This window comes from Oncorhynchus keta, chromosome 26, assembly GCF_023373465.1.
Source record: "Oncorhynchus keta strain PuntledgeMale-10-30-2019 chromosome 26, Oket_V2, whole genome shotgun sequence".
Taxonomy (NCBI): domain Eukaryota; kingdom Metazoa; phylum Chordata; class Actinopteri; order Salmoniformes; family Salmonidae; genus Oncorhynchus; species Oncorhynchus keta.
The window spans coordinates 17927841-17952550 of NC_068446.1; the positions used below are offsets into that span (position 1 = coordinate 17927841).

The 24710-nt window shown below is 42.3% G+C and overlaps 1 protein-coding gene across 2 annotated transcripts; it reads left to right on the top strand.

Annotated features, from left to right (window-relative positions):
* The first annotated feature begins 252 nt into the window (after positions 1-252).
* LOC118359013 (UDP-N-acetylhexosamine pyrophosphorylase-like) lies at positions 253-24468 on the top strand. Of its 2 annotated transcripts, XM_035737139.2 has the most exons (11): positions 253-408; positions 1440-1781; positions 5396-5600; positions 11026-11201; positions 11294-11466; positions 19827-20020; positions 20748-20888; positions 21757-21945; positions 22105-22146; positions 23358-23424; positions 23565-24468. In XM_035737139.2, the coding sequence occupies exons 2-11, from the start codon at positions 1499-1501 to the stop codon at positions 23655-23657; spliced, it is 1563 nt and encodes a 520-aa protein (XP_035593032.1). In that variant the 5' UTR covers positions 253-408; positions 1440-1498; the 3' UTR covers positions 23658-24468. The 2 variants fall into 2 exon arrangements, with proteins under 2 accessions (XP_035593032.1, XP_052336250.1); XM_052480290.1 differs by lacking the exon at positions 22105-22146.
* The last annotated feature ends 242 nt before the right edge of the window (positions 24469-24710 follow it).

Sequence of the window (24710 nt, forward strand, 5' to 3'; positions counted from 1 at the left end):
ATAGGTAGTTGTAATTTCCCCTTACAGATCTAAGAACAGTCTACAGTTCAATAACGACGTAGACATATACGAAGGGTAAACAAATACACTGACGGTAAATCAGTTCTTATTGGATGGTCTCGTAAGTATTTTACTATCATAGTTGTCTGAGATGGTTAACGCGACTTTATGATTCACTTGATCTTACAAATTATTTATTCAATACTGTAAGGGTAAATGTAAAATGCACAAAAATATGTAATACGGCAAAAATGTGTCTTTAAACTGCAGGGCGTTCCCATTCGATAGTGCCACGTCAAAGTGACGGATGTAGCTAGGTGTACTCGAGGGGGCGGGGGTACGGTGGTCAATACCAGAATCACCGGATAGACGCTGTCCGACCAAATTGATTCATAGACTCCGTTGTTGGTAAGCTTTTATTAACTTAATCTGCTACTCACGTCGTTACATTTTCATCCAATAGTCCAGTTAGCGCATTTTGTTTTTCAACCAGGGTTGTAAAAATAGTAGCTATGAGGTTTCAATTATTGTCTCGCCCCCCCATTGGTAGCGTGCTGTTCTGTAGGACCACCAATTGAATGATGATTGTCAATATGTGTAGGTAGTTAATATCTGATTTGGTTAGCTAACATAACCGCAGCTTTATGGATCGACATGATAGTGTAAAATGTCTAGTATTACGTTAGCTAGCTAACGTAGTAATAGCCTGTTTGTAAATAGTTTTGGTGCATCAATGGGGCACTTCTTTAACCATTGTATGCTAGAACACTTCCCATGTCGTGGATTGTCTGAAAGCCGTGGCAATGTTCTGTGAAGTTTAGTGTCAATGATATAACTTAATATTGGTGTCCCGAGGATCTGATTTTGCCCGACTTATTGCAGTAGACTTGTCTTCAAGCTAAAGAAAAGTTATGCCACTATTGGGGTGCCAAGTTGACAGCTCCGCTCATCTGCTGATGTAAATCAAAGGGGAAATTGTCAAATGGGCGTGTGGTCTAGTACAACAAGTCCCCTACTGGAATGTCGTCATAGATGTTTACTGAAGTCACCAAGCTTTGCTTGAAGAAACATGGCAGGCACACCCATGTAATTATGGTCCCACAAAGATCATGGATGTACGTGTTGCTGTTCACCATATTTATGACACAAATCCAGATTGTGAAACGTCTTCTCTCTTTAATCATTAAGCTAGTGTTGAACCAGAGAGGACCCAGCATCTGTTTCTATTTCGGGCAAGTGTATTCCAATGATGCTGCGCCAGTGCTTCCTTATACCTATCTGATGTGACGACACTCACAATCATTTTCTATTGTATTGGGTGTGGTAGTTTTCAGAGGAGATTTGAGCCCAGTAATGTGATCCTCATGACTGTGTGGGCAAGTTAAATATCCCTGACACTTACAACACGTTCCTGTTCGCTTCTTTTCTGGGTGTGGTAGGTAGTTTCCCGAGAGGAGATTCTTCTACAGTAGCATAACCAAGCAGTGTGATCATCGTCATGGAGAGCACCAGAAGCAGACTGACCCAGAGGTTGGCAGAAGCTGGCCAGTCTCACCTCCTGCAGTTCTGGGATGAGCTGACCCCTGAGCAGCAGGCTGAGATGACCTCTGACCTGGAAGCTATGGACTTCCAGGAGATCAACAGGTTCTTCCGCAGTGCCATGGAGGTGTCGGGCAGCAGCAAGCAGGAGAAAATGGACGCCCGCATGGAGCCAGTGCCCAGGGAGGTGTTGGGTAGCGTGACCAGGGACAGAGACTGCCTCAAGGACTGGGAGGAGGAGGGTGAGTCGTCTGGTACAGGGGTTCCCAAATGGTGGATTGCTTGGGACCAGACCAGAGTCAAATCCATATGTCAAATACTTGAAAAGTATTTTAGTTGTGGTTGGTTTAGCTTGGAATTGACTGTTTTGGTAAAGTCGGTCACAATGATGTATGCATTTCAGTCAAAATAGTGCATCTATGCCACAATCTTAAGCTGTTTCTATTGATTTCTTTAAATTTGGGGCTAATTTCATTCAAGGGATTCAATTCCACTGGTTTTCAACATCCTAGATTATTTTACATGCTACCAGGAAGTGAAACAGGCAGGTAGGGAAATCTCATCAGGTTTTATGGTGTGCAGTATAATGTTATAAAGTAGGTGTCTTCTGCCTAGTGTTACATTCTAGACTAGTCGTGAAGTGCATGCAGCGCATGTGTTTGTGTGTGTCGGTTGTCTCAGTTTATGCCCTCGCTCAACTAAGGTCAAACATTATGGCCTCTCTCAGATGGATTTGTTCAACTCCTGCTTCCTCGCTCCGTCATCTTCTCTCGCCTCCTTTTGAAAAAGGTAATGGGTAGTCGAGGAGAGACTGTGGACGAAAATGCTGTTGTATAAAATGAGACTCCTTCTCCACTCGCGCATCATCACGCAAATTACGTTTACAGGTGGACATCCCAAAATAAATGTAATTTCTAAATAACAAATGAAGTTAATTGTGCAAGACATTTGATAGGTAAAACAATAAATAACATTTTTAAAAGTTTGCATGTGGAAGATTTCAAAACTCTTCTGTGAAGGTGTCTGGTAGGATACACATGACTTATCCTTGATGAAACATGGATATTGAAGAGGGGACTCTTCAGTTAGCCTTTGAATTAAGTGATATCTCGTTGACCACTTATCGGTTTCCGTGTCACGGAGGAGAGAGAGGGTGGAGGACAGACTTTTGCCCAAATGAGTAAAGGCCTATGCAATACAATTTCCTCCAACTAAGCAGGGCTACTGAAACTATCCTTTCCAACATGTCCCTGGTAACCCCCTTCAAACAGCACAGTGACAGGCAGCAGAAGGGATCATTTGCTGTGATCAGGTAATGGCAACTCTGAGGGGGTTAAACAAGACCTGGTAACCCTTACATGACTTGGCAAACTTAAGGGTTAGAGGGTAAACCGTGATGTTGAAGTGGGGGTCCAGCTCAATGTCTAGCAGGCCTTAGCTGCAGCTGAGGAGGTCCAGCCTGAGGGATGAAGGAGGGGAGAAGAAAGGGAGCATCTGGTTCTGGTTTGGGCCTGATGTAAATGGGGTACTGCGCCCTCATTCGTGAGGTCATCCAGCACTGCGTCAGTTCTTAATCATGGTGGTGTGTCAGGGCAGCCAACATCTACACCAGCAAGCTAAGGATACATACACCCCAGGGTGTGTATGTGTGTCAGGAAAGCCTACAATGGTACCTCCCGCTCCCAGTACACTCTCAAAGGCTCAGAAATGTGAGTGCACCAACTCTTATAGCAACAGTTTATGTAAGGTAAAGTAGAGCTGTATAATAAGGGTGTTGTTGACCAAGTACACCATATATACAAAAGTATGTGGACACCCATCAAATTAGTGGATTCTGGTATTTCAGCCACACCCGTTGCTGACAAGTTTTTAAAATCGAGCACACAGCCATGCAATCTCCATAAACAAGCAATGGCAGTAGAATGGCCTTACTGAAAAGCTCAGTGAATTTCAACGTGGCACTGTTAAAGGATACCACCTTTCCAACAAGTCAGCCCTGCTAGAGCTGCCCGGTCAACTGTAAGTGTTGTTATTGTGAAGTGGATACGTCTAGGAGCAACAACAGCTCAGCCACGAAGTGGTAGGCCACAATAGCTCACAGACCGGGACCGCTGAGTGCTGTAGCATGTAAAAATTGTCTGTCCTCTGTTGCAACACTGACTACAGAGTTCCGAACTGCCCCTAAAAGCAATGTCAGCACATGAGCTCTTCGTCAGAAGCTTCATGCAATGGGTTTCCATGGCCAAGCAGCCTCACACAAGCCTAAGATCACCATGCTCAATGCCAAGCGTCGGCTGGAGAGGTGTAAAGCTCACCGCCGTTGGACTCTGGAGCAGAGGAAACGCGTTCAGATGGAAAAATCTCAGTTTAGCTGTTGCCAGGAGAATGCTACCTGCCACAATGCATAGAGCCAACTGTAAAGTCTGGAGGCAGAGTAATGGTCTGGGGCTGTTTTTCATTGTTCGGGCTAGGACCCTTAGTTTCAGTGAAGGGAATGACATTCTAGAATATTCTGCGCTTCCAACTTTGTGGCAACAGCTTGGGGAAGGCCCTTTCCTGTCTCAGCTTGACAATGCCCCCGTGCACAAAGCGAGGTCTATACAGAAATGGTTTGTCTTGATCGGTGTGGAAGAACTGGACTGGCCTGCACAAAGCCCTGACCTCAACTCCATCGAACACCTTTGCGATGAACTGCAAGCCAGGCCTAATCGCCCAACATCAGTGCCTGACCTCACCAATACTCTTGTGACTGAATGGAAACAAGTCCCTGCAGCAGTGTTGAAAAGCCTTCCCATATATACAGTGGGGCAAAAAAGTATTTAGTCAGCCACCAATTGTGCAAGTTCTCCCACTTAAAAAGATGAGAGGCCTGTCATTTCAATCATAGGTACACTTCAACTATGACAGAGAAAATGAGAAAAAAAATCCAGAAAATCACATTGTAGGATTTTTAATGGATTTATTTGCAAATTATGGTGGAAAATTAGTATTTGATCACCTACAAACAAGCAAGATTTCTGGCTCTCACAGACCTGTAACTTCTTCTTTAAGAGTCTCCTCTGTCTTTCACTCGTTACCTGTATTAATGGCAGCTGTTTGAACTTTTTATCAGTATAAAAAGACACCTGTCCACAACCTCAAACAGTCACACTCCAAACTCTACTATGGTCAAGACCAAAGAGCTGTCAAAGGACACTAGAAACAAAATTGTAGACCTGCACCAGGCTGGGAAGACTGGGAGAACTTGCACAATTGGTGGCTGACTAAATACTTTTTTGCCCCACTGTATAGCAGCAAAGGGGAGGACCAACTCCATATTAATATCCATGATTTTGGAATAAGATGTTTGACGAGCAGGTGTCCACATTTTTATTTTATGTAACCTTTATTTAACAAGGCAAGTCTGTTAAGAACATTCTAATTTAAAACGACGGCCTAGGAACTGCCTTGTTCATGGGCAGAACGACAGATTTTTACCCTGTCAGCTCGGGGATTCGATCTAGTAACCTTTCGGTTACTGGCCCACCACTCTAACCACTAGGCTACCTGCCGCCCCGTGACTCTTGGTCATGTAGTGTATGTTTAGATTGGGAAGTTGAATGCAATTGAACTATGGTTATTGGGTTATCCTGCTGTTTCAACCTGCAATGATTATATCAGGTCCCCTTGCCAAGGTAGAATATACTTCAGTCGTTATAGCCATAAAAAGTTGATAGTGTTCTTGAGTTTTGTCAAACATCACAAATATGTTTTGGTTTCAGTTATATTGCTTGAATAAGCTCTATTGTTTGTACCATATTTACATTTTGTTAAATGATGGTCTCATACATTAACTGTCTCTCAACCCCTTTCCTAGGTCTGCGGTGTATCTCCCAGAGCAGGGTGGCTGTTCTTCTGCTAGCGGGGGGCCAAGGGACCCGGCTTGGGGTGTCCTACCCAAAAGGCATGTACGATGTGGGCCTGCCTTCCCACAAGACCCTGTTCCAGATCCAGGCAGAGAGGATACTGAGGCTTCAACAGCTGGCAGAACAGAGACATGGAGCCAAGTGCTTCATACCCTGGTGAGACTGGGACTGGCAGCATAATAATACCCCATATGGGTTACACAGCACATAACATGCAGCTAGTGCTGAGTGACTAGTGGTTTTTGAGGTCGGTTCTATTTTTTTATTTTTTATTATCATGGGTTATGATTTCAGTTTCTATTTTAAAAAAAATGGACATTCAATGCATTAGACATTTTGTGGGTTGAATGCTCTAACACAGATTAAACAATTAAAAAGCAAACATGGAACTATTTTAAGATGGTCATGCCATGGATAATTTAGCAATTTTCATTTTGAATTTTAGGACCCCTTTAAGTATCAAATTAAATATATAATTTGGCCTTTACTACTATAGCCCACAAATGCATTGAATAATACATTCATACATGGCAAAGAGAAGAAAATGTATCATACAGAATAAGATTTTGAAGTGTCTGTCGTATAACTAGGATTTTGAAGTGTCTGTCGTATAACTAGGAGACATAAGAAAGCTCAGTCTGTGTGTCTGTGTGTGTGTGTGTGTGTGTGTGTGTGTGTGTGTGTGTGTGTGTGTGTGTGTGTGTGTGTGTGTATACACACACAGTGGGGCAAAAAAGTATTTAGTCAGCCACCAATTGTGATGCACAAATCCCACTTAAAAAGATGAGAGGCCTGTAATTTTCATCATAGGTACACTTCAACTATGACAGACAAATTGAGAGAAAAAAAATCATTAGAACATTTTATTTTCTAATGATCAATTAGCCTTTTTTAAATTGGACTTAAACTTGGATTAGCTAACACAACGTGCCATTGGAACACAGGAGTGATGGTTGCTGACAATGGGCCTCTGTACGCCTATGTAGATATTCCATTTTAAAAATCAGCCGTTTCCAACTACAGTAGTCATTTACAACATTAACATTATCTACACTGTATTTCTGATCAATTTGATTTTATTTTAATGGACAAAAAATGTGCCTTTCAAAAACGAGGACATTTCTAAGTGACCCCAAACTTTTGAACGTTTTAGAAAGTTTTAGAACACCTACTCATTCAAGGGTTTTTATTTATTTTTACTATTTTCTACATTGTAGAATAATAGTGAAGACATCACAATTATGAAATAACACATATGGAATCATGTAGTAACCAAAAAAGTGTTGAACAAATAGCAACCCTTTGCAGTGATGACAGCTTTGCACAATTTGGCATTCTCTCAACCAGCTTCACCTGGAATGCTTTTCCAACCGTCTTGAAGGAGTTCCCACATGCTGAGCACTTGTTGGCTGCTTTTCCTTCACTCGGTGGTCCAACTCATCCCAAACCATCTCAATTTGGTTGAGGTTGAGGTTGAGGGATTGTGGGGGCCAGGTCATCTGATGCAGCGCTCCATCACTCTCCTTGGTAAGATAGCCCTTACACAGCCTGGCGGTGTGTTGGGTCATTGTTCTGTTGCAAGACAAATAATAGTCCCACTAAGCCCAAACCAGATGGGATGGCGTATCGCTGTAGAATGCTGTGGTAGCCATGCTGGTTAAGAGTGCCTTGAATTTGAAGTAAATCAGTGTCACCAGCAAAGCACCCCCACACCATAACACCTCCTCTCCATCTACAGTGAGAAATACACATGCGTAGATCATCTGTTCACCCACACAGTGTCTCACAAAGACACTGTTGGAACCAAATATCTCCAATTTGGACTCCAGACCGAAGGACACATTTCTACCGGTCTAATGTCCATTGCCCGTGTTTCTTGGCCCAAGCAAGTCTCTTATTCTTATTGGAGTCATTTAGTAGTGGATTCTTTGCAACAATTTGACCATGAAGGCCCAAATCATGCAGTCTCCTCTGAACAGTTGATGTTGCGATGTCTGTTACTTAATCTTTTTTAGAATTTATTTGGGCTGCTATTTCTGAGGCTGATAACTCTAATGAATTAGTCCTCTGCAGCAGAGGTAACTCTGGGTCTTCCTTTCACGTGGTGGTCCTCATGAGAGCCAGTTTCATTATAATTCTTGATGGTTTTTGCGACTGCACTTGAAGATACTTTCAAAGTGATTGAAATTCAGTATTAACTGACCTTCATGTCTTAAAGTAATGATGGACTGTCGTTTCTCTTTGCTTATTTGAGCTGTTCTTGCCATAATATGGACTTGGTCTGTTACCAAATAGGGCTATCTTCTGTATACACCCCCCTACCTTCTCACTACACAAGTGATTGGCTCAAACGCATTAAGATTAACTTTTAAGGCGGCACACCTGTTATTTGAAATGCATTCCAGGTGACTACCTCATGAAGCTGGTTGAGTGAATGCCAAGAGTGTGCAAAGCTGTCATAAAGGCAAAGGGTGGCTATTTGAAGAAACTCATATATAAAATATATTTTTATTTGTTAAACACTTTCTTTGGTTACTACATTATTCCATATTGTGTTATTTCATATTCTACAACGTAGAAAATTGTTATTTTTATTAAAAACCTTGAATGAGTAGGTGTTCTAAAACCTTTGACCTGTAGTGTGTGTATATATACAGTGGCAAGAAAGTATGTGAACCCTTTCAATTTACCTTAATTTCTGCATAAATTGGTCATAAAATTTGATCTTCATCTAAGTCACAGCAATAGACAAACACAGTCTGCTTAAACTAATAACACACTAACAATTATACATTTTCATGTCTTTATTGAACACACTGTGTAAACATTCACAGTGCAGGGTGGGAGAAGTATGTGAACCCTTGGATTTAATAACTGGTTGCCTCTCCTTTGGCAGCGATATTTTCTATAGAGGAATTTGGACCATTCCTCTATAGAAAACTGTTTCAGTTCAGCAATATTCTTGGGATGTCTGGTGTGAACCGCTCTCGAGGTTATGCCACAACATCTCAATCGGGGTCAGGACTCTGACTGGGTCTCTCCAGAAGGTGTATTTTCTTCTATTGAAGCCATTCTGTTGTTGATTTACTTCTGTGTGTTGGGTCGTTGTCCTGTTGCATCACCCAACTTCTGTTGAGCTTCAATTGGCGGACAGATAGCTAGCCATACAATGTCTTGATAAACTTGGGAATTCATTTTTCCTTTCGATGATGTCCAGGCCCTGAGCCAGCAAAGTAGCCCCAATCCATGATGCTCCTTCCACCATGTCTTACAATTGGGATGAGGTTTTGATGTTAATGTGCCGGGCCTTTTTCTTTCTCCAGACACATTGTTATGTGTCCCTTCCAAACAACTCCGCGGTAGTGTCATCTGGTTTTAAGAGTCAATAGATTCTCTTAATGATTGAAAAAAATGAGAAATAACCTACATTTCAGTTAATCGCTCAGCACTACATGCAGCATTACACCAAGCTGACCACCGACCACTGTTTCTCAATCCATTCTTGAGGGATCTGTTTTTGTTTTAGCCCAGTTTGTGAAATCACAATCAAACCATACAATAGCAGGGTTGGGTCAAAGATATGTTTTTGTGTTCCTCCTCTCAGTTCTTCAGTTTCATCTGTCTGATTTATTAACTACACCTAGATATTGCTAACACTTCCCTGCATCATTCAAGGAAGCGGTTTGATCCCAGAAAGGAGCGGTATTATACAGTGCCTATAAAAAAAGCTAGTGGACCAAAACCGCTGTTTGAAGCTGGTGAACCAAAACCGAAAGTTACTTTAGTTTTGGTCCACCAGCTTCAAACAATATATTTTTTTCTCATTGAAAATATATTTCACAGTGACGGTACAATGATTCCCTACAGTATTCAGTGCTTGCTTTCTCACGTAAATGGAAATTAAGTGAAAGGTGTAGAATTATAGCAACCAGGATGAGACTGAGATTTCCACTAGATAATACAGCCACAAAGCCATAATGTCTTTCCCAGTTTGGGAACAGATGCCGCTCAGGCAGGAGAAATCAATAGGCGAATATAAAAGCAAATCACAACACTGGCAGTTAAGTAAAAACGGTGAAACACTGTCATGCTACTATTCACGACAGATATTATGGACATTTTCTGAAATTACAATGCTATTTTTTTTATATATATTTTTTTTTTTCCCCCTTTAAATCAGCTGTAATTTGTCCACTCGGGAGCATTTACTGTATTCTTGGAAAGCAACTCCAGTGTAGATTTGGCTTTTTGTTTTAGGTTGTTGTCTGACTGAAAGGTGATTTCCTCTCCCAGTGTCTGGTGTAAAGCAGACTGAAGCAACTTCATCATGCTTAAATATATATTCAATGTCTGAGTTGTTATTGTTATCCATTTATCAATCCCTGCCCTTCTTCTTTTATGAGGCTTTTGAAAAGCTCCCTGGTCTTTGTAGTTGAATCTGTGATTGAAATGCAATACTTGACTGAAGGACCTTACAGATTTACTGTATGGGGGACAGAGGAAGGGGTAGTCATTAAAAAAATGCCAATCCCTATTATTTCACACGAGTCCATATAATTTGTGAAGCCCCTTTTTTTTCCCCCCTTGACTAAAACACAGGGGTGAATACTTAGTCTTTGCATATATTAGTTATTTCATTTTTAATTAATTTGTAAAAAAAAATGTGTAGAATTTTCTTTTTCACGTTGAGATTATGAATTATTTTGCGTAGCTCAATGAAATATTTCAATCCCAATTTGTAATGCAACAAACGGTCAAAGTTCTAGGGGGTGTGGACTTTCTATAGGCAATGTAAGTCCCTATGGAGTACATGAAGGGAATCAGTTAGACTATTCAGGAGTGGGTTGACAGGAAGGAGACTTGTCAAGCTGGCGTGCCGTCTTTGGGGCTGGGCCCTCTGTAATTAAGATCAGGCGTCAGGACTAAGCGCTCACTGTGAGATGCCAGATGCCATCCAGTCATAAGGAAGTACTTCTGGTTTTGTGTCTTGCGATGGGTTGTTGCCACAATGTATTTTTAACCTTAGTTAGATCTCAGCTTTTAAAATTCATCTGGATTCAATTGTTTGCCAGATAATGTGCATTATGAATAACCTTTCTGGAATCTTTGTAAAATGAGAGGCAAGGTTTCCAATCTTATGAAACGTGTAAGTAATTGTGCAGTGATTCACAGTGAAAAGTCAAACATTTAAATAAAAAAAATGAATCATTGTCTTGAGAGTTGAAGAGCCACATAGTCCCCATGCTCTATCTGCAGTTTTGTCAAAATGTAGTTATTGACATAGCCTTGTTCTGTAACTTCTCTACCTACAGTATATAGTACTCTAATTACCCCAAGTCATGTTAAGTTCAAAAGAATACTAGATTTTAAAAAATGCAGACACCATTCAAACCAATGAGGGTTTAACTTTTTAAAGCCAATTATCTCCGAATCATCTTTTTGCAGATATAACCTTAAAGAACCAAGCTCTCTCTGTCTATTATCCTTGAATCAAAGCAAATGTATCATCACATTGCCCCTGCACATAATGACCAGTGAATGAATGAATCACAAAATAAATCCTACCTGAATTTCTGCCTAGGTACATCATGACAAGCGGCCGGACCATGGAGTCGACTAAAGAGTTCTTTTTGCGCCACAGCTACTTTGGGCTGGGCAAAGACAACGTGATCTTCTTCCAGCAGGGCATGTTGCCTGCCATGGACTACAACGGCAAGATCATCCTGGAGAGCAAAGCCAAGCTGGCAATGGCCCCAGGTACACCACTTAATCTGTTTGAGAGTGTGTGCGTACATCTGTGTATTTTAGATGTTAATGGGTCGGTACTGATGTGTGTGTCTGTATTTCAGATGGTAATGGGGGTCTGTACAGAGCTCTGGGTACCCAGGGGATTGTGGAGGACATGGAGCAGAGGGGGATCGGGTTCATCCATGTGTACTGTGTGGACAACATACTGGTTAAAGTAGCAGACCCTGCCTTTGTCGGCTTCTGTGTCCAGAAAGGAGGAGACTGTGGGGCTAAGGTTAGTAGCGCTATGTCTCTTTCTCACTGGAAGTTTCTCTCTATTGCTCTCTCTTTGCCCTCTTCTGTCTCTCACAACTGGGCCAAATGTGACTCATGAGGTCACCCAATATGTTCCAATACTCTTAAATTACTTCCTTCCTTCTCTAGTCAGATCCTACCTCAGTAGCTTAAAGTGGTTTCCTCTCCTGGTCCTCTCTCCCTCTAAAAACAATGTTCACAAAGGCTTTGAGCTGAAAGCAGTACGGTTGGTTACTGTGATGAGAAGGAAGATATTGAGATATACCAGACCAGGAAGTTAGTATTGAAACTGTGTTCAGTAAAGGTGTGTTTGCATAAGAGGGTGTGACACAGGGGATTCAATTAAACTGGCCTGGGTGGCAGTTTGCACCTGGTGAAAAGTGATTGCATTTGTTTTGGAATGCAACAGATACATATGTGTTCCCAGTCATGTGAAATCCTCATTTATTTATTTCAATTGACTTGAGTTCCTTATACTGTATGAACTGTAACTCAGTGAAGTCTTTGAAATTGTTGCATTTATATTTTTGTTCAGTGTAGAAGGGAATGTATTTCATACCGAACACCTGGCTGTCTCCCTGACACGAAGCTAAAAACGAAAAGTTATGTAGGTTAACTAAGCATGCGGAGTAATGAGTAGGATTCCGTTTTCACATGCAATGTGTTTTGCTTTTGATTAAAACGCTTTGCCTCCCTCCCCACTGAAAACTAGTTTGAAAATGTATGATGTATGTTTTCTGGACAATGCCTCATGCTGCCTTGTTGACAATCTGGCAGAGCAGCGCATATTCTATTACTGTTCAATTTTAGCTGGGTGTGCCTCCTTCACCGGACACGGGAAAGGCCATAGCTCGAGTTTCTAAACCCAGAAGCTCAACATAGCGATGCGCCATAACATCGCCTACAAGTGTGAGCAGGGATTTCTATTGGGAAAGCCGTTTTAGCCCATCTTCATACTGTACTGTCTTTTGAGACATTGAAAACTGCCTTGCCACGACTTCTCCTCTTTTAAAGAACTGCACTTCTAATTCACCACAAGGTGGGGTTGTAGACTATCACACAGAAGGAGTGAAGTGGCAGGCGTTTCTTCACACATACATGGTTCAAACCGAGACGTTTTTCAGACAACTTTAACATCCCGCCAACTGTTCTTTATATTTTAAAGGCATGGCCCGGCGCCAAAGCCTCAACTTTAACATCCCGCCAAATTTTCTTTATATTTTAAAGGCATGGCCCGGCGCCAAAGCCTCAACTTTAACATCCCGCCAACTGTTCTTTATATTTTAAAGGCATGGCCCGGCGCCAAAGCCTCAACTTTAACATCCCCCCAACTGTTCTTTATATTTTAAAAGGCATGGCCCGGCGCCAAAGCCTCAACTTTAACATCCCGCCAACTGTTCTTTATATTTTAAAGGCATGGCCCGGCGCCAAAGCCTCAACTTTAACATCCAGCCAACTGTTCTTTGTATTTTAAAGACATGGCCCGGCGCCAAAGCCTCAACTTTAACATCCCCCCAACTGTTCTTTATATTTTAAAGGCATGGCCCGGCGCCAAAGCCTCAACTTTTACTTCCGCCAACCATTCTAGTCATGACTGCGTTAAAGTTCCGTCTACGGCTTAAAGCCAGTTCACGCTTGCTCTGTAAATGTGATTCTGAGGCTCCATATGGAGTGTGACTCAATTGTGTATCCTCCAGAGGCCAAATTGAGCAACATACCAAATCGCTCTGCGTCTCCCAAATTGTGTAATCATGTGGAGTACTCTGTATAGCTCCGCGTTGACATGATTGGTTGGCGTTAGGGGCGCGAGGTCCAATAAAAACAAACTCCCTTCCTTGACTACTTCCTTCGCAGCTGTTCTGCTCTGCTAAACGCAAGAAGTATGTATACATGCCCTGCTATGACCTACTATCCCATTACTACTATCCTCCTGCCTGTTCTAAACTTTGCGAGGCATGTCACTTCAACCATCTCTTCCCATAGCCCAGGACATGCACTGTTTTTTCTTAACCACAAATGGATGGAACCGTAAACAATAACTGTTGGAATAAAGAAGGGCTAATGCAATTGAAGGCATCAAATTGTTGCTTACTGAAACTGCCAAAGTGAAGTTATAATACAACGCAATACCAACTATTTCAGCACCGTTTACATCTGCTTTGAGACAAGCGTTGGGAATCAACGTCAGATTTTCTTTTTCACTAAATCTCTGTCCAGATATTGGTTAGCCAGGCGACAATTAGGCTCATTATTAACTTGGCTCATTTATTAGTGCTGATCAGATGGGTTTTTTTTCAACGCCTGGTTATATAGCGTAACATTCATGAAAACTTTGTATCGAAAAACTAATGTTTTTGGCTTAGTTATAGTGAAACAAGTCTAACAAGTACATTTATTTTTGCCCCCATCAGTTCATTCCTCTGTCATCTCAAGGGAGGTGTTCGATATGAAATGCATTCCCTTCTACACTGAACCAAAAATCTAAACGCAACGTGCAACAAATTCTAAGATTTTACTGAGTTACAATTCATACCGTATAAGGAAATCAGTCAATTGAAATGAATTAACTAGGATTTCACATGACTGGTAATCCAGATATGTATCTGTTGGCCACATATGCCTTAAAAAAAGGTAGGGGGTGGATCAGAACCAGTCAGTATCTGGTGAGACCATCATACTGCAGTGCACGAGAGACCGGTTCCTGCAAGGTATTTATGGCCGTCATAAAACTGGCCAACTCGCCCAGGAGAGGGGGGTCTTGAAACCTTTGGTTAGCAGGAACCTTTGATGTCCATCCAGGAGGGCAAGTCCTGACCACACCAACCAACAAAATTGGGGGGGAGACATCAAGGACAACAAAAATCATAAAAGCAAGGCCAACTGAATATGTTTGAGTGCATGTTTGGCACTATTTACATGTGTGCATTTGAATGAAAGTGTGTGTGTATATGCATGTGTACAAACACCTGCACAGCATGCATGATGCCTCCTCGATTCAACTACTGTAGCAATCTTGCTTGAGTGGAAGTGTCAGTATCCTTGCTTATAATGCTGCCATCTCGGGGATACTCCTTAATTGTCCAAAATATTTTAAAGCTATAGAAATAAATCTATTAACATCTACAATTTCTTTCTTGACATGTATTCTATTACAGACACTTTAATGCATACTTCAAAAATGATATGTGAGCTAAACATTTTTTTTTAAAATATATATATATATATATATATGACTTTTCTTTAAATATCTTACTGGCCCCACGACAACAAATATTTAAATGCATGTAATTTTGGCCTTAACAGTTTAACATTTAAATACTGTGGGATTCCATTCATTCCTATGGAGAACTGCTTCTACTAGGGAGTGGCAACGGTTGCTTCAAAGCCTCTGAATGGCTGGTACATAGAGTCAGCAATCCAGGGTTTATATATATGCAACACAAAATTCAGAAGGCAGTAAGGCACATTTCTGCATATGACCAAATTCTACTTCTTTTTTTACCAGAGGGGTCAACCTTTTATACAGTACCCAAGACTAATCTGTGAGTTAATTTTACCATTGGGAAAAATAGTTACTGTGTAAATACAGCAATGCAGGTTGGATTGAATTAAGCCCCTAATATACATTTTTTTTAGGGGATGATTGTACTTTTCTTCCAAACACAATACTGCAATACATGTGACTAATTTCAAATATGTTTTTGCCCCATGGGAATTAAAATGTACACTAAGTAGCAATAGCTCTCATTAACACGGCACCTAACTACTGTGAGTTAACTGTCCAGAGCCATATTTGCTCGCGATGCACAACATTTTATCAGAGCGTGCCAGTGGACTTCGGGGAAGTGTTGGAATCAGGTACAACTATATTTACCCACCCCCAAAAGGAACATTTATGAGCAATTCCCCGCCACCCACAACTTCTCACCTGAATGCATGTTTTAAAAAGTAAGGGGTTAGGCAAAGGCTGAAATTAGGTTTGAGAGTTAACCTTTAACAATTGGATTATTGTACTATTAGTAGCCTAGGTCTACTCTTAACCAAAAGCCTGTGACTTGTCTTAATCAATGTGAATTTGTTTCACTGAGTCTCCATCTGTATATTTAGTTAATTCTCTGTCTGGGCAAATAAGTGGTGGAATAGTTCATCTATTCATTTTCTCATCTACAGTCTATTCCGAAAGTATTCAGACCCCTTTACTTTTTCCAAATTGTTATGTTACAGCCTTATTCTAAAATGGATTAAATCATTTTTTCCCTCAATCTACACACAATAATCCCATAATGACAAATTTGCTATCACATTTACAATTGAAGTCAGACGTTTACATACACCTTAGCCAAAAACATACACCTTAGCCAAAAACATAAACTCAGTTTTTCACAATTCCTGACATTTAATCCTAGTAAATTCCCAGTTTTAGGTCAGGTAGGATCACCACTTTATTTTTAAGAATGTGAAATGTCAGAATAATAGTAGAGTGATTTATTTCCTTCATCAATTCCCAGTGGGTCCGAAGTTTACATACACTCAATTAATTACTATTTGGTAGCATTAGCTTTAAATTGTTTAACTTGGGTCAAATGTTTTGGGTAGCCTTCCACAAGCTTCCCACAATAAGTTGGGTGAATGTTGGCCCATTCCTCCTGACAGCGCTGGTGTAACTGAGTCAGGTTTGTAGGCCTCCTGAGCGCTATGGCGTAGTTCTTTTATCAAGGCTCTCTCTGTACTTTTCTCCTTTCATCTTTCCCTCAACCCTGATTTGTCTCTGCTTCTGAAAAACATGCTTCACCTTAGGGATGGCATTGGCAAGGTGATGAGTGGTGCCTGGTTTCCTCCAGACGTGATGCTTAGCATTCAGGCCAAAGAGTTCAATCTTGGTTTTATCAAGATTCTTGTTTCTCATGGTCTGAGAGTACTTTAGGTGCCTTTTGGCAATCTCCAAGTGGGCTGTCATGTGCCTTTTACTGAGGAGTGGCTTCCATCTGGCGACTCTAACCGAAAGGCCTGATTAGTGGAGTGCTGCAGAGCATGGTTGTCCATCTGGAAGGTTCACTGATCTCCACAGAGGGACTCTGTCATAGTGACCATTTGGATTCTTGGTCACCTCCCTGACCAAGGCCCTTCTCCAGATTGCTCTGTTTGGCCTGGCTGACAGCTCTAGGAAGAGTCTTGGTGGTTTCAAACTTCTGTCTGTGTTCTTTCGGACCTTCAATGCTGCAGAAATGTTGTGGTACCCTTCCGCAGATCTGTGCCTCGACACAATCCTGTCTCGGAGCTCTACAGATAATTCCTTCGTCCTCATGGCTTGATTTTGGCTTTGACATGCACTGTCAACTGTGGGATCTTATATAGACAGACCGGTGCGTGCCTTTCCAAATCATGTTCAATCAATTGAATTTACCACAGGTGGACTCCCAAGTTCCAGAATCAGCTCTATGGAAACCGGATGCACCTGAGCTCAATTTCTCATAGCAAAGGGTCTTGAATACCTAAGTAAATAATGTATTTCAGTTTTTTTTTTTCTTCATAAATTTGCAAACATTTCTTAACCTGTTTTCGCTTGGGGTATTGTGTGTAGATTGAGGACTTTTTTTTTTTTTAAATCCAATTTAGAATAAGGCTGTAAATGTAACAAAATGTGGATACGGTCAGGTGGTCTGAATTACCTTCCAAATGCAATGTAAAGGCCGTGGAGGTTGTGAAATATGAACACGAAACTCGAGTCCTTGTGAAAATATTGATTGCAATTATTTTCGATCAGAATGAAGATCCATTGAGAGGATGACACTATGCCTGCTCCCTAACAAAGCAGAGTGAGGATAGAAACAAGATGAAACATGGATTTAAAAATATTTAAAAAACATGGGTTTGCCTTGGGCTCTTTAAAAATAGCACTTTCTTTTTATGTGACCGCGGTTCCACACGTTGCCGTGGCGCAAGTTGTGTGAGACAAGTATTTGTATTTTATTATATTCTTAGTCTACTATAAAATGTATTGATTGTGACCAGGGTAGCCTAATTGCGTCTTGTCTGTTTTAATGAACAAAATAACTACTGATTTCATGTGCATGACATGGCCGTTTAGCATATAGGCTGCACATACTGTGCCAGTAACATAATTACACTCAAAATATACAACTATTCTCATGAAAATACATTTGATTAGTCTTATGTTTCTTAAGGACCAGCCTAAATGAAATGAATAGATTTCTTTGTGATGGTGAAAATTCAATGGATTTATAAAAAATTGATTTTAAAAAACAATGCCCACATGTACTCCCACTCCTGAATGTGCACGGGAGATATAACAGGCTTACTACGGCAAGAATGTGGTAAAAATAGGAATGTATGTATTGTGATCTTAAAGAAATATAATTATTACTATATGAGATATAGATATTTTGTTTAGAAAATGTTATTTATTATACCGTAAAGGGTACCTAGAGCAGAGGTGTTTTTTTTTTTAAGCTCGACCAATGTCAGAAACGGGCTTTAAATGACAGGCGTTTCTTATTTAAAAAGACATCCAAGGAGTCTCGTGCATTGCTCCTTGATGGGTTTGATGACCGAGATAATAAGACACGTTGACTAAAACAAACACTAAAGAATGCAAAAATAACTGCTGCAACTATATGAAGTGCTACTGGCCTTGTTTTACTGCCTCGTTATGAACAATGAGGGAACCACACAGGCCTCTAACGCAGACGGCTTAGACCACTCAACCTATAGTATCAATCTTTTATTTTTTTTTACTACACGTTGAGTTTGGACACTGTGTACTTTTTTTTTTGAGAGGAAAGAACTGTACAGGGAGCAGTGGTTAAATAGGAAACTTAACTGGTTTCTTCTCGGGAAAGCAACATTTTTTTTACGACCAAGGTACTTATTTAACTATTAAAAAGATCACGGCGTATAGAAAACATTAACACCAGCTCTTTCCATGACAAAGATTGACCAGGGGAAAGCGGTGATCCCTTACTGATGTTACCTGTTAATAAACCCACTTTAGTCAGTGAAGATTAACCGGGCTCCTCCCCTTTAAGGTTTTTAGCCTTTTTTGGTTGTATTTGTGCCTTTTTCAGGGGGTGAATGGGCAAAACAAAATGCCTTTGAATGGGGTATGGTAGTAGCATTGACGCATTGGAGTCCACATGGGCCAGCATCCATGTGGAATGCTTTCAACACCTTGACAAGTCCCCAATTGAGGCTGTTCTGAGGGCAAAGGAGGGGGGTGTTGCAACTTAATACTAGGAAGGTTTTTTTATGTTTGGTGTACTCAGTGTGAGGCTGTCAGTCTTCTCTAAATTCCTCTTTTTTTATGTATCTCAGAGACTAGAGATTCACCGGTAAGGGGAGTTTTTGAAACCTTCACTTCAAAATGTGGGAAAAAAAAAAAATATGCCATTTAGCAGACGCTTTTATCCAAAGCGACTTACAGTCATGTGTGCATACATTCTACGTATGGGTGGTCCCGGGAATCGAACCCACTACCCTGGCGTTACAAGCGCCATGCTCTACCAACTGAGCTACAGAAGGACCACCCATGTGGAAAGAACTCCAAAGACTCCTGAAATTAGCCTCCAAAGCATTTATCATTTTTTGTGACGTCCAACCAAGGACCACTATTACACCAACAGTCGTGCTTGGTACATTAACCTGACTGCAGCCGAGCCTGCACATTTACCAGGTCTGTGCAACTTGTCAAGCCATCACCACAACTTTTTACACTTGAAATATGCCTCTGAAGTACAACTCTACAATGAAGTACAGATGTAATTAAGTTAAACATTTAACGCCAAGTTGAGAGCTGCAGTAAACCCATTCCTGCTGCGTGTCAATCTGAGCGGTGGTGTGGAGCCTCTGCTAGGATCAGAGGAATGCAAGGGACCCACCCTCCTGTCGTTAACTGACAGAGACTGCAGTTGTGGCTTCTTCCACCAAGCCTCTCCCCCCAGAGCTAAAACCCTTCATCAGCCTGCTGAGCCTAGTCCTCCCCCCACCCCAGCCCTACCCTCTCATCAAGGTCCAGACTCTCCCCCACCACTAAACCCCTCATTAAGACCAGCTCTTTCATTTGGACTGACAACCAGATGGGCAGAGGGCTGGATCTCTGATTTTGGACCAGACTCCAGTCACTAAAATGTACAGTCAAATCCTCTTTAACAATCCCATCCATGTCTTCCTTTCTATCTGCAGTCTTCTATCCAAACCTCCTATGTAAACGGAAATCCAAATGCTTTTAGTGGGAATGAACTAGTGCACACTTTGGAGAGGAGGGCAGAATCAGGCGGCAGTCCCGGGTGAGGTAAAAATCCTTTCCTGTGACGTCACTTCCAGGTGGTGGAGAAGACCAATCCAACGGAGGCGGTGGGCGTGGTCTGTAAGGTGGACGGCTATTACCAGGTGGTAGAATACAGCGAGATCTCCTTGGCTACGGCTGAAGAGCGCAGCGCGGACGGGCGGCTCATGTTCAACGCTGGAAACGTAGCCAATCACTTCTTCACACTACCCTTCCTCAGGGACATCGTCCAGTGAGTCTCTCTCACACACACATTTAACATAGATGCGCACACAGCCACACACACAGCCCCACATACCTCCATACAGTAAGTGAGTAATTACATGGTGAATTGTTAACCCCCATTAAGCAGGTATTTGAGGTCATTACCTGCCTAATGAGACCCTCATAACATGAGAGAGAAGTAGTGGCATTTATCAGCTGATAAATGGCTGGAAACATCGCAGTGACTTTTAATGAGTACCCAGAATCTAAGGTGAAGGAAATGAAAGGAGGAAAAAGCTGCAGTTTCAGTTTTCTATGTCTGGACGTTGGAATTTTAAATACATGATGTCTTTGCCAGTGTTTTTCTTTCTCTTCATTGTTTAACAGTTATAACCAAGGGCATGTTTCAGATTTCCTGATCTCCCTTGTCTGTCTCTGTCTTTAACTCTCTCTCACCCCCTTTCTCTCTCCCTTTCCACCTCTCTCTCCCTTTCCACCTCTCTCTCCCTTTCCACCTCTCTCTCTCCCTTTCCACCTCTCTCTCTCCCTTTCCACCTCTCTCTCTCCCTTTCCACCTCTCTCTCTCCCTTTCCACCTTTCCCTTTCCACCTTTCTCTCTCCCCCTTCTCTCTCCCTCTCCCTTTCTCTCTCCCTTTCTCTCTCCCTTTCCACCGCTCTCTCTCTCCCTTTCCACCTCTCTCTCCCCCTTTCTCTCTCCCTTTCCACCTCTCACTCCCCCTTTCTCTCTCACTCAGGACATTCGAGCCTCAGCTGCAGCATCACGTGGCCCAGAAGAAAATCCCATACGTGGACATACAGGGAAGGCTAATCAAACCTGACAAACCCAACGGGATTAAAATGGAAAAATTTGTCTTTGACATCTTCCAATTTTCCAAGTGAGTGCTGTGATTTTTCCAACCGGCTTTAGCATGTGTGGAGCTGGCAGGCTGTTTCCCCTTTCAAAGGTTTTACAGGAAGTTAACTAAAATTACAATTCAGTAGTCGAAGAATTTGCATTTATTTTCATTGACTTCTTAATCAACTAAAGAGTAGAAGCTATTTATTTCAAAAGATTATACATTTCTGAATTTGAAATCCAAATCACTTCCTGAATTGACTGCCTTCAATTCGACTGCCCGACCCTGGAGGTGAGGGAGAAGAGAAAGGGCAGCAGGATGCAGGAAACGGGGTTCTCCCTCACCACAGCCAGGCTTCTGTTTGTAAGACCCAGGTCCTGACACCCAGATCTATGGAGCCCCAACCCCAGGGCAGGTTCCAACAATCCCAGACCCCTAGCCGGAACCCCAACTCCATAGCCACTGTCCCAGAGCCAGGAAGCACGGCCCAGCCCTCCTCATCCTCTTCCTCCTACTGCTGGGGCTTGAAGAAGCAGGTTTTACAAGCTGCTCCAGCCTCCTCTCTCTCCCTGTGTCTCTCCCTCCCTCCAGCGGTTTAATCGTCATGACATCATCTCTGAGTCATGCTGCTGCTTTTAGAACTTTACATGGAGTCAAAGGATTCTTCTCATTGCAATGAGGACGCTAATTCTATGTGGCACTATTCGACAACCCTTCACTTTCAGGCTGTTTAAAACTGGAATGGGACGATGATGAATGTGTTTTGTTGTGGGTTACCTTAAACGCGATCACTAAAGATGTATTTTCCCTGTGTGTGTGTGTGTGTGTGTGTGTGTGTGTGTGTGTGTGTGTGTGTGTGTGTGTGTGTGTGTGTGTGTGTGTGTGTGTGTGTGTGTGTGTGTCTCAGGACCTTTGTGGTGTACGAGGTTCTTCGTGAAGACGAGTTCTCTCCCCTGAAGAACGCAGACAGCCAGGACGGTAAAGACACACCCACCACGACAAAACACGCCCTCATGTCCCTTCATCACCGCTGGGTCCTCAACGCTGGAGGACACTTCATAGACGAGAACGGAACGCGTGTGCCCGCAATACCCAGGTGAGACACACACACACACACGCACACACACACAGTGAGTATACGTTCTATTTGACATGTTCATCACCATATAGTCTCCCAGTCACACGTTTTCTCACAGCACTCCCTCACGGTGCCCCTTAACCCTGTGTGTCCTGTGTAATGTTTTAATGTTTCCAGAGACGGATCTGCAGGAAGTGGCACAGCTGATGTCAACCAGAAGTAACTATTCTCTGTGCTACTGACTGAGTTACTGCATGGTGACGGGGCTTTGGCTTTCTCACACATTCGCACAGTCGCTCACTGTAACCAACTGTCACACACACAAACACCCAGGCTGACTCAATTCTCTACCGTTGCTGCCTCTCCTTGTCACCTGTCCTTTGCTTTCACCTGGTCAGTTTATTCCCATCAGTGTGGGTGACGCGAAGGAGACGAGGAGAGAAAAGGACTCGAGTGCTGAAATGCAGCCTGGGGTTTACCTGTGCTAGGGCCCAGGTCACTGGGCAATGTCACAGGGTCACCTGTCCTGTGCAGGTGGGGGCAGAAGTACCTGGCCTGCCCACTGACTTGGTCCCTGGTCCAATAGTCTTCATATGCATCCTTTCTTCCCCTCTTTCTTTAGTCAACTACTGGTCTGCACGTGATTAGATAATTGTAAGCCAGTTTACCACCCTGTTGCTTTCACCTATCAAACCTTGCTAGATCAGTGATTACCTGAAGGAAGGAAGGAAGCATAAGATATTGGAGCAGGGCGTAGAGCTACCTGGGATAGTAGCAACTAACCCACGGAATGTGGAGCATGCTGGGTAATGGGCACTGGGCACGCTTTGCAATCGATGTTACTGATGATGTCACTGTTAATATGTCTGTCTGATGGTGAAGGGGAGATGGGTAGACGATGAGTGGTAATTTCAGATCTGATGTTGGTCAGTTACCTGTGATTGTGACGACAACACAAACTGCATATTTAAATCCTCTTTATTGTTCAAGGATGATTCGACACCGTTTTTAATATTTCTAACATTCATAAATGCGACTTAGTGGTGTCATTTAGATTATAATAAGGTGTAGTGGCTCTTTTTGTGTGATGTATGCGCTCTCCCAATCAATAGAGAGACTTCCATTTCTGACATTTCAGTGCTGACTTAGTCTTCCTCGAGATTAATCCTACTCCTGGACTAAATGGAATCTCAGTTGAAAGTGCTTTTTAGTCCAGGAATAGGCTTAATTTTAGTCCCGGAAACAGGTCCATGAGTCTGTGGAACTGCTGGTGTTGACGCTTTAATGCTTTGCTCCAAACGTTTACTCTAAGAACACCTGGAGCAGAGGATCACACATCCAGCTGCTTTTTCTCTTTTTTTCCCTCCTTGCACAAGAGAACCAACTAAGCCTCTCTTCCCTTCTTATGCCTCTTTCTCTTTTCGCCACAGCCTGAAGGATGGAACAGACCTGCCAATCAAATGTGAGATCTCCCCACTGGTGTCCTATGGCGGGGAGGTAAGGGGGAGGGACTTAACTGTAGGGCCCTGTTCAAATAGAAAGAAATATAAAAACAAGTGTTTCCCATTATAGTTATTCAATTCAGCTTTACTAGCATTGATGATATCCTATCCTGATGTCACTTCCTGTTGTTGCAGGGGCTGGAGGGGCTGGTGAGGGGGCAAGAGTTCCGCCCCACCCTGGTCATCGACAAGAGTGGAGCCCACGAACTGGTGAAGAATGGAGTGTGAGGGACAGCAGGATGGTGGGAGAGAGAAGGAAAGGGTGCTAGTGATGGGGGGGAAAGAGAGACGAGCCAAATACCTATTCCACTCCTCCCCCGATTCAGTGCAATAATGCTGTGTTCATGCGCTCTTTGAAATAATCTGTAACACAGGTTTCCGACATCCAAATACTGTTCATGTGAGCTTCCAAATCTGAATTATAAGTGGGAAACCTGTGCTATAATTCAGTACCGTGAGCTCCAACCCCCAGTTGGAATGGGTTTTTTTCCCCAGATTTTTCCAAGGAGCACATAACCGCAGCCTAAAATGAAGGACAGAAGCCTTGCGAGGCTGTGTGGCTGGATGAAGCAGTCTGAAGATCAAGTTATTTATTTTGCTTATAAAATATGTATTTTTATATGGATGGATGTCTTGTAGGGGGAAATTACCCCCTACGCGTTTTACCAAGTGATTTGTACATACAGATACAAAGAGAGGAGTACAACGATTGTAATCAGATGATCCTAATATGATTGATTATTACATGTAATGTCGGTACATGGGGAGGGTTTTACTTCTAATAACTGGGTAGTATAGCACACTACTGCTAGTCTTTTGCCTGATTTGGCTTCAAGCCTAGTAGTAGTGTTACATTTACAAGTGGTAGTTGGATAATTCTATTGAAGTAGCAGTCGTTGGATTTTAAGTGGTAGTATCGATATTAACAGATTTAGTTCAGTCGTATAGAGTTGAGATGGAAGGAGAACGACAATGAACCTGTTGAGCTATATGACCTGTTCAATTTTCTTTTATTAAAGAAATGTCCAATTTGCAAGAAGTGTAAGCCTTCTTTGATTTAAACTCCAGGTTTGTGTGGTGTGTGTGTGTCTGTTTGCGGTGTGTATTTGTCTGCGAGTGCACTCTGTGGTTATCACTGTGTTGATTTGTCTGTCTGTCTGTGTGTGATGGGTGTTTTTTGCATTAGAAGTCCTGGTGTGTTGAATCAGAGTTTCCAGCAGCAGCATATGGTTTGTGTTTTAAGATGGGCCAGAGAGAGCATGATACACACTGCTGCAGCCA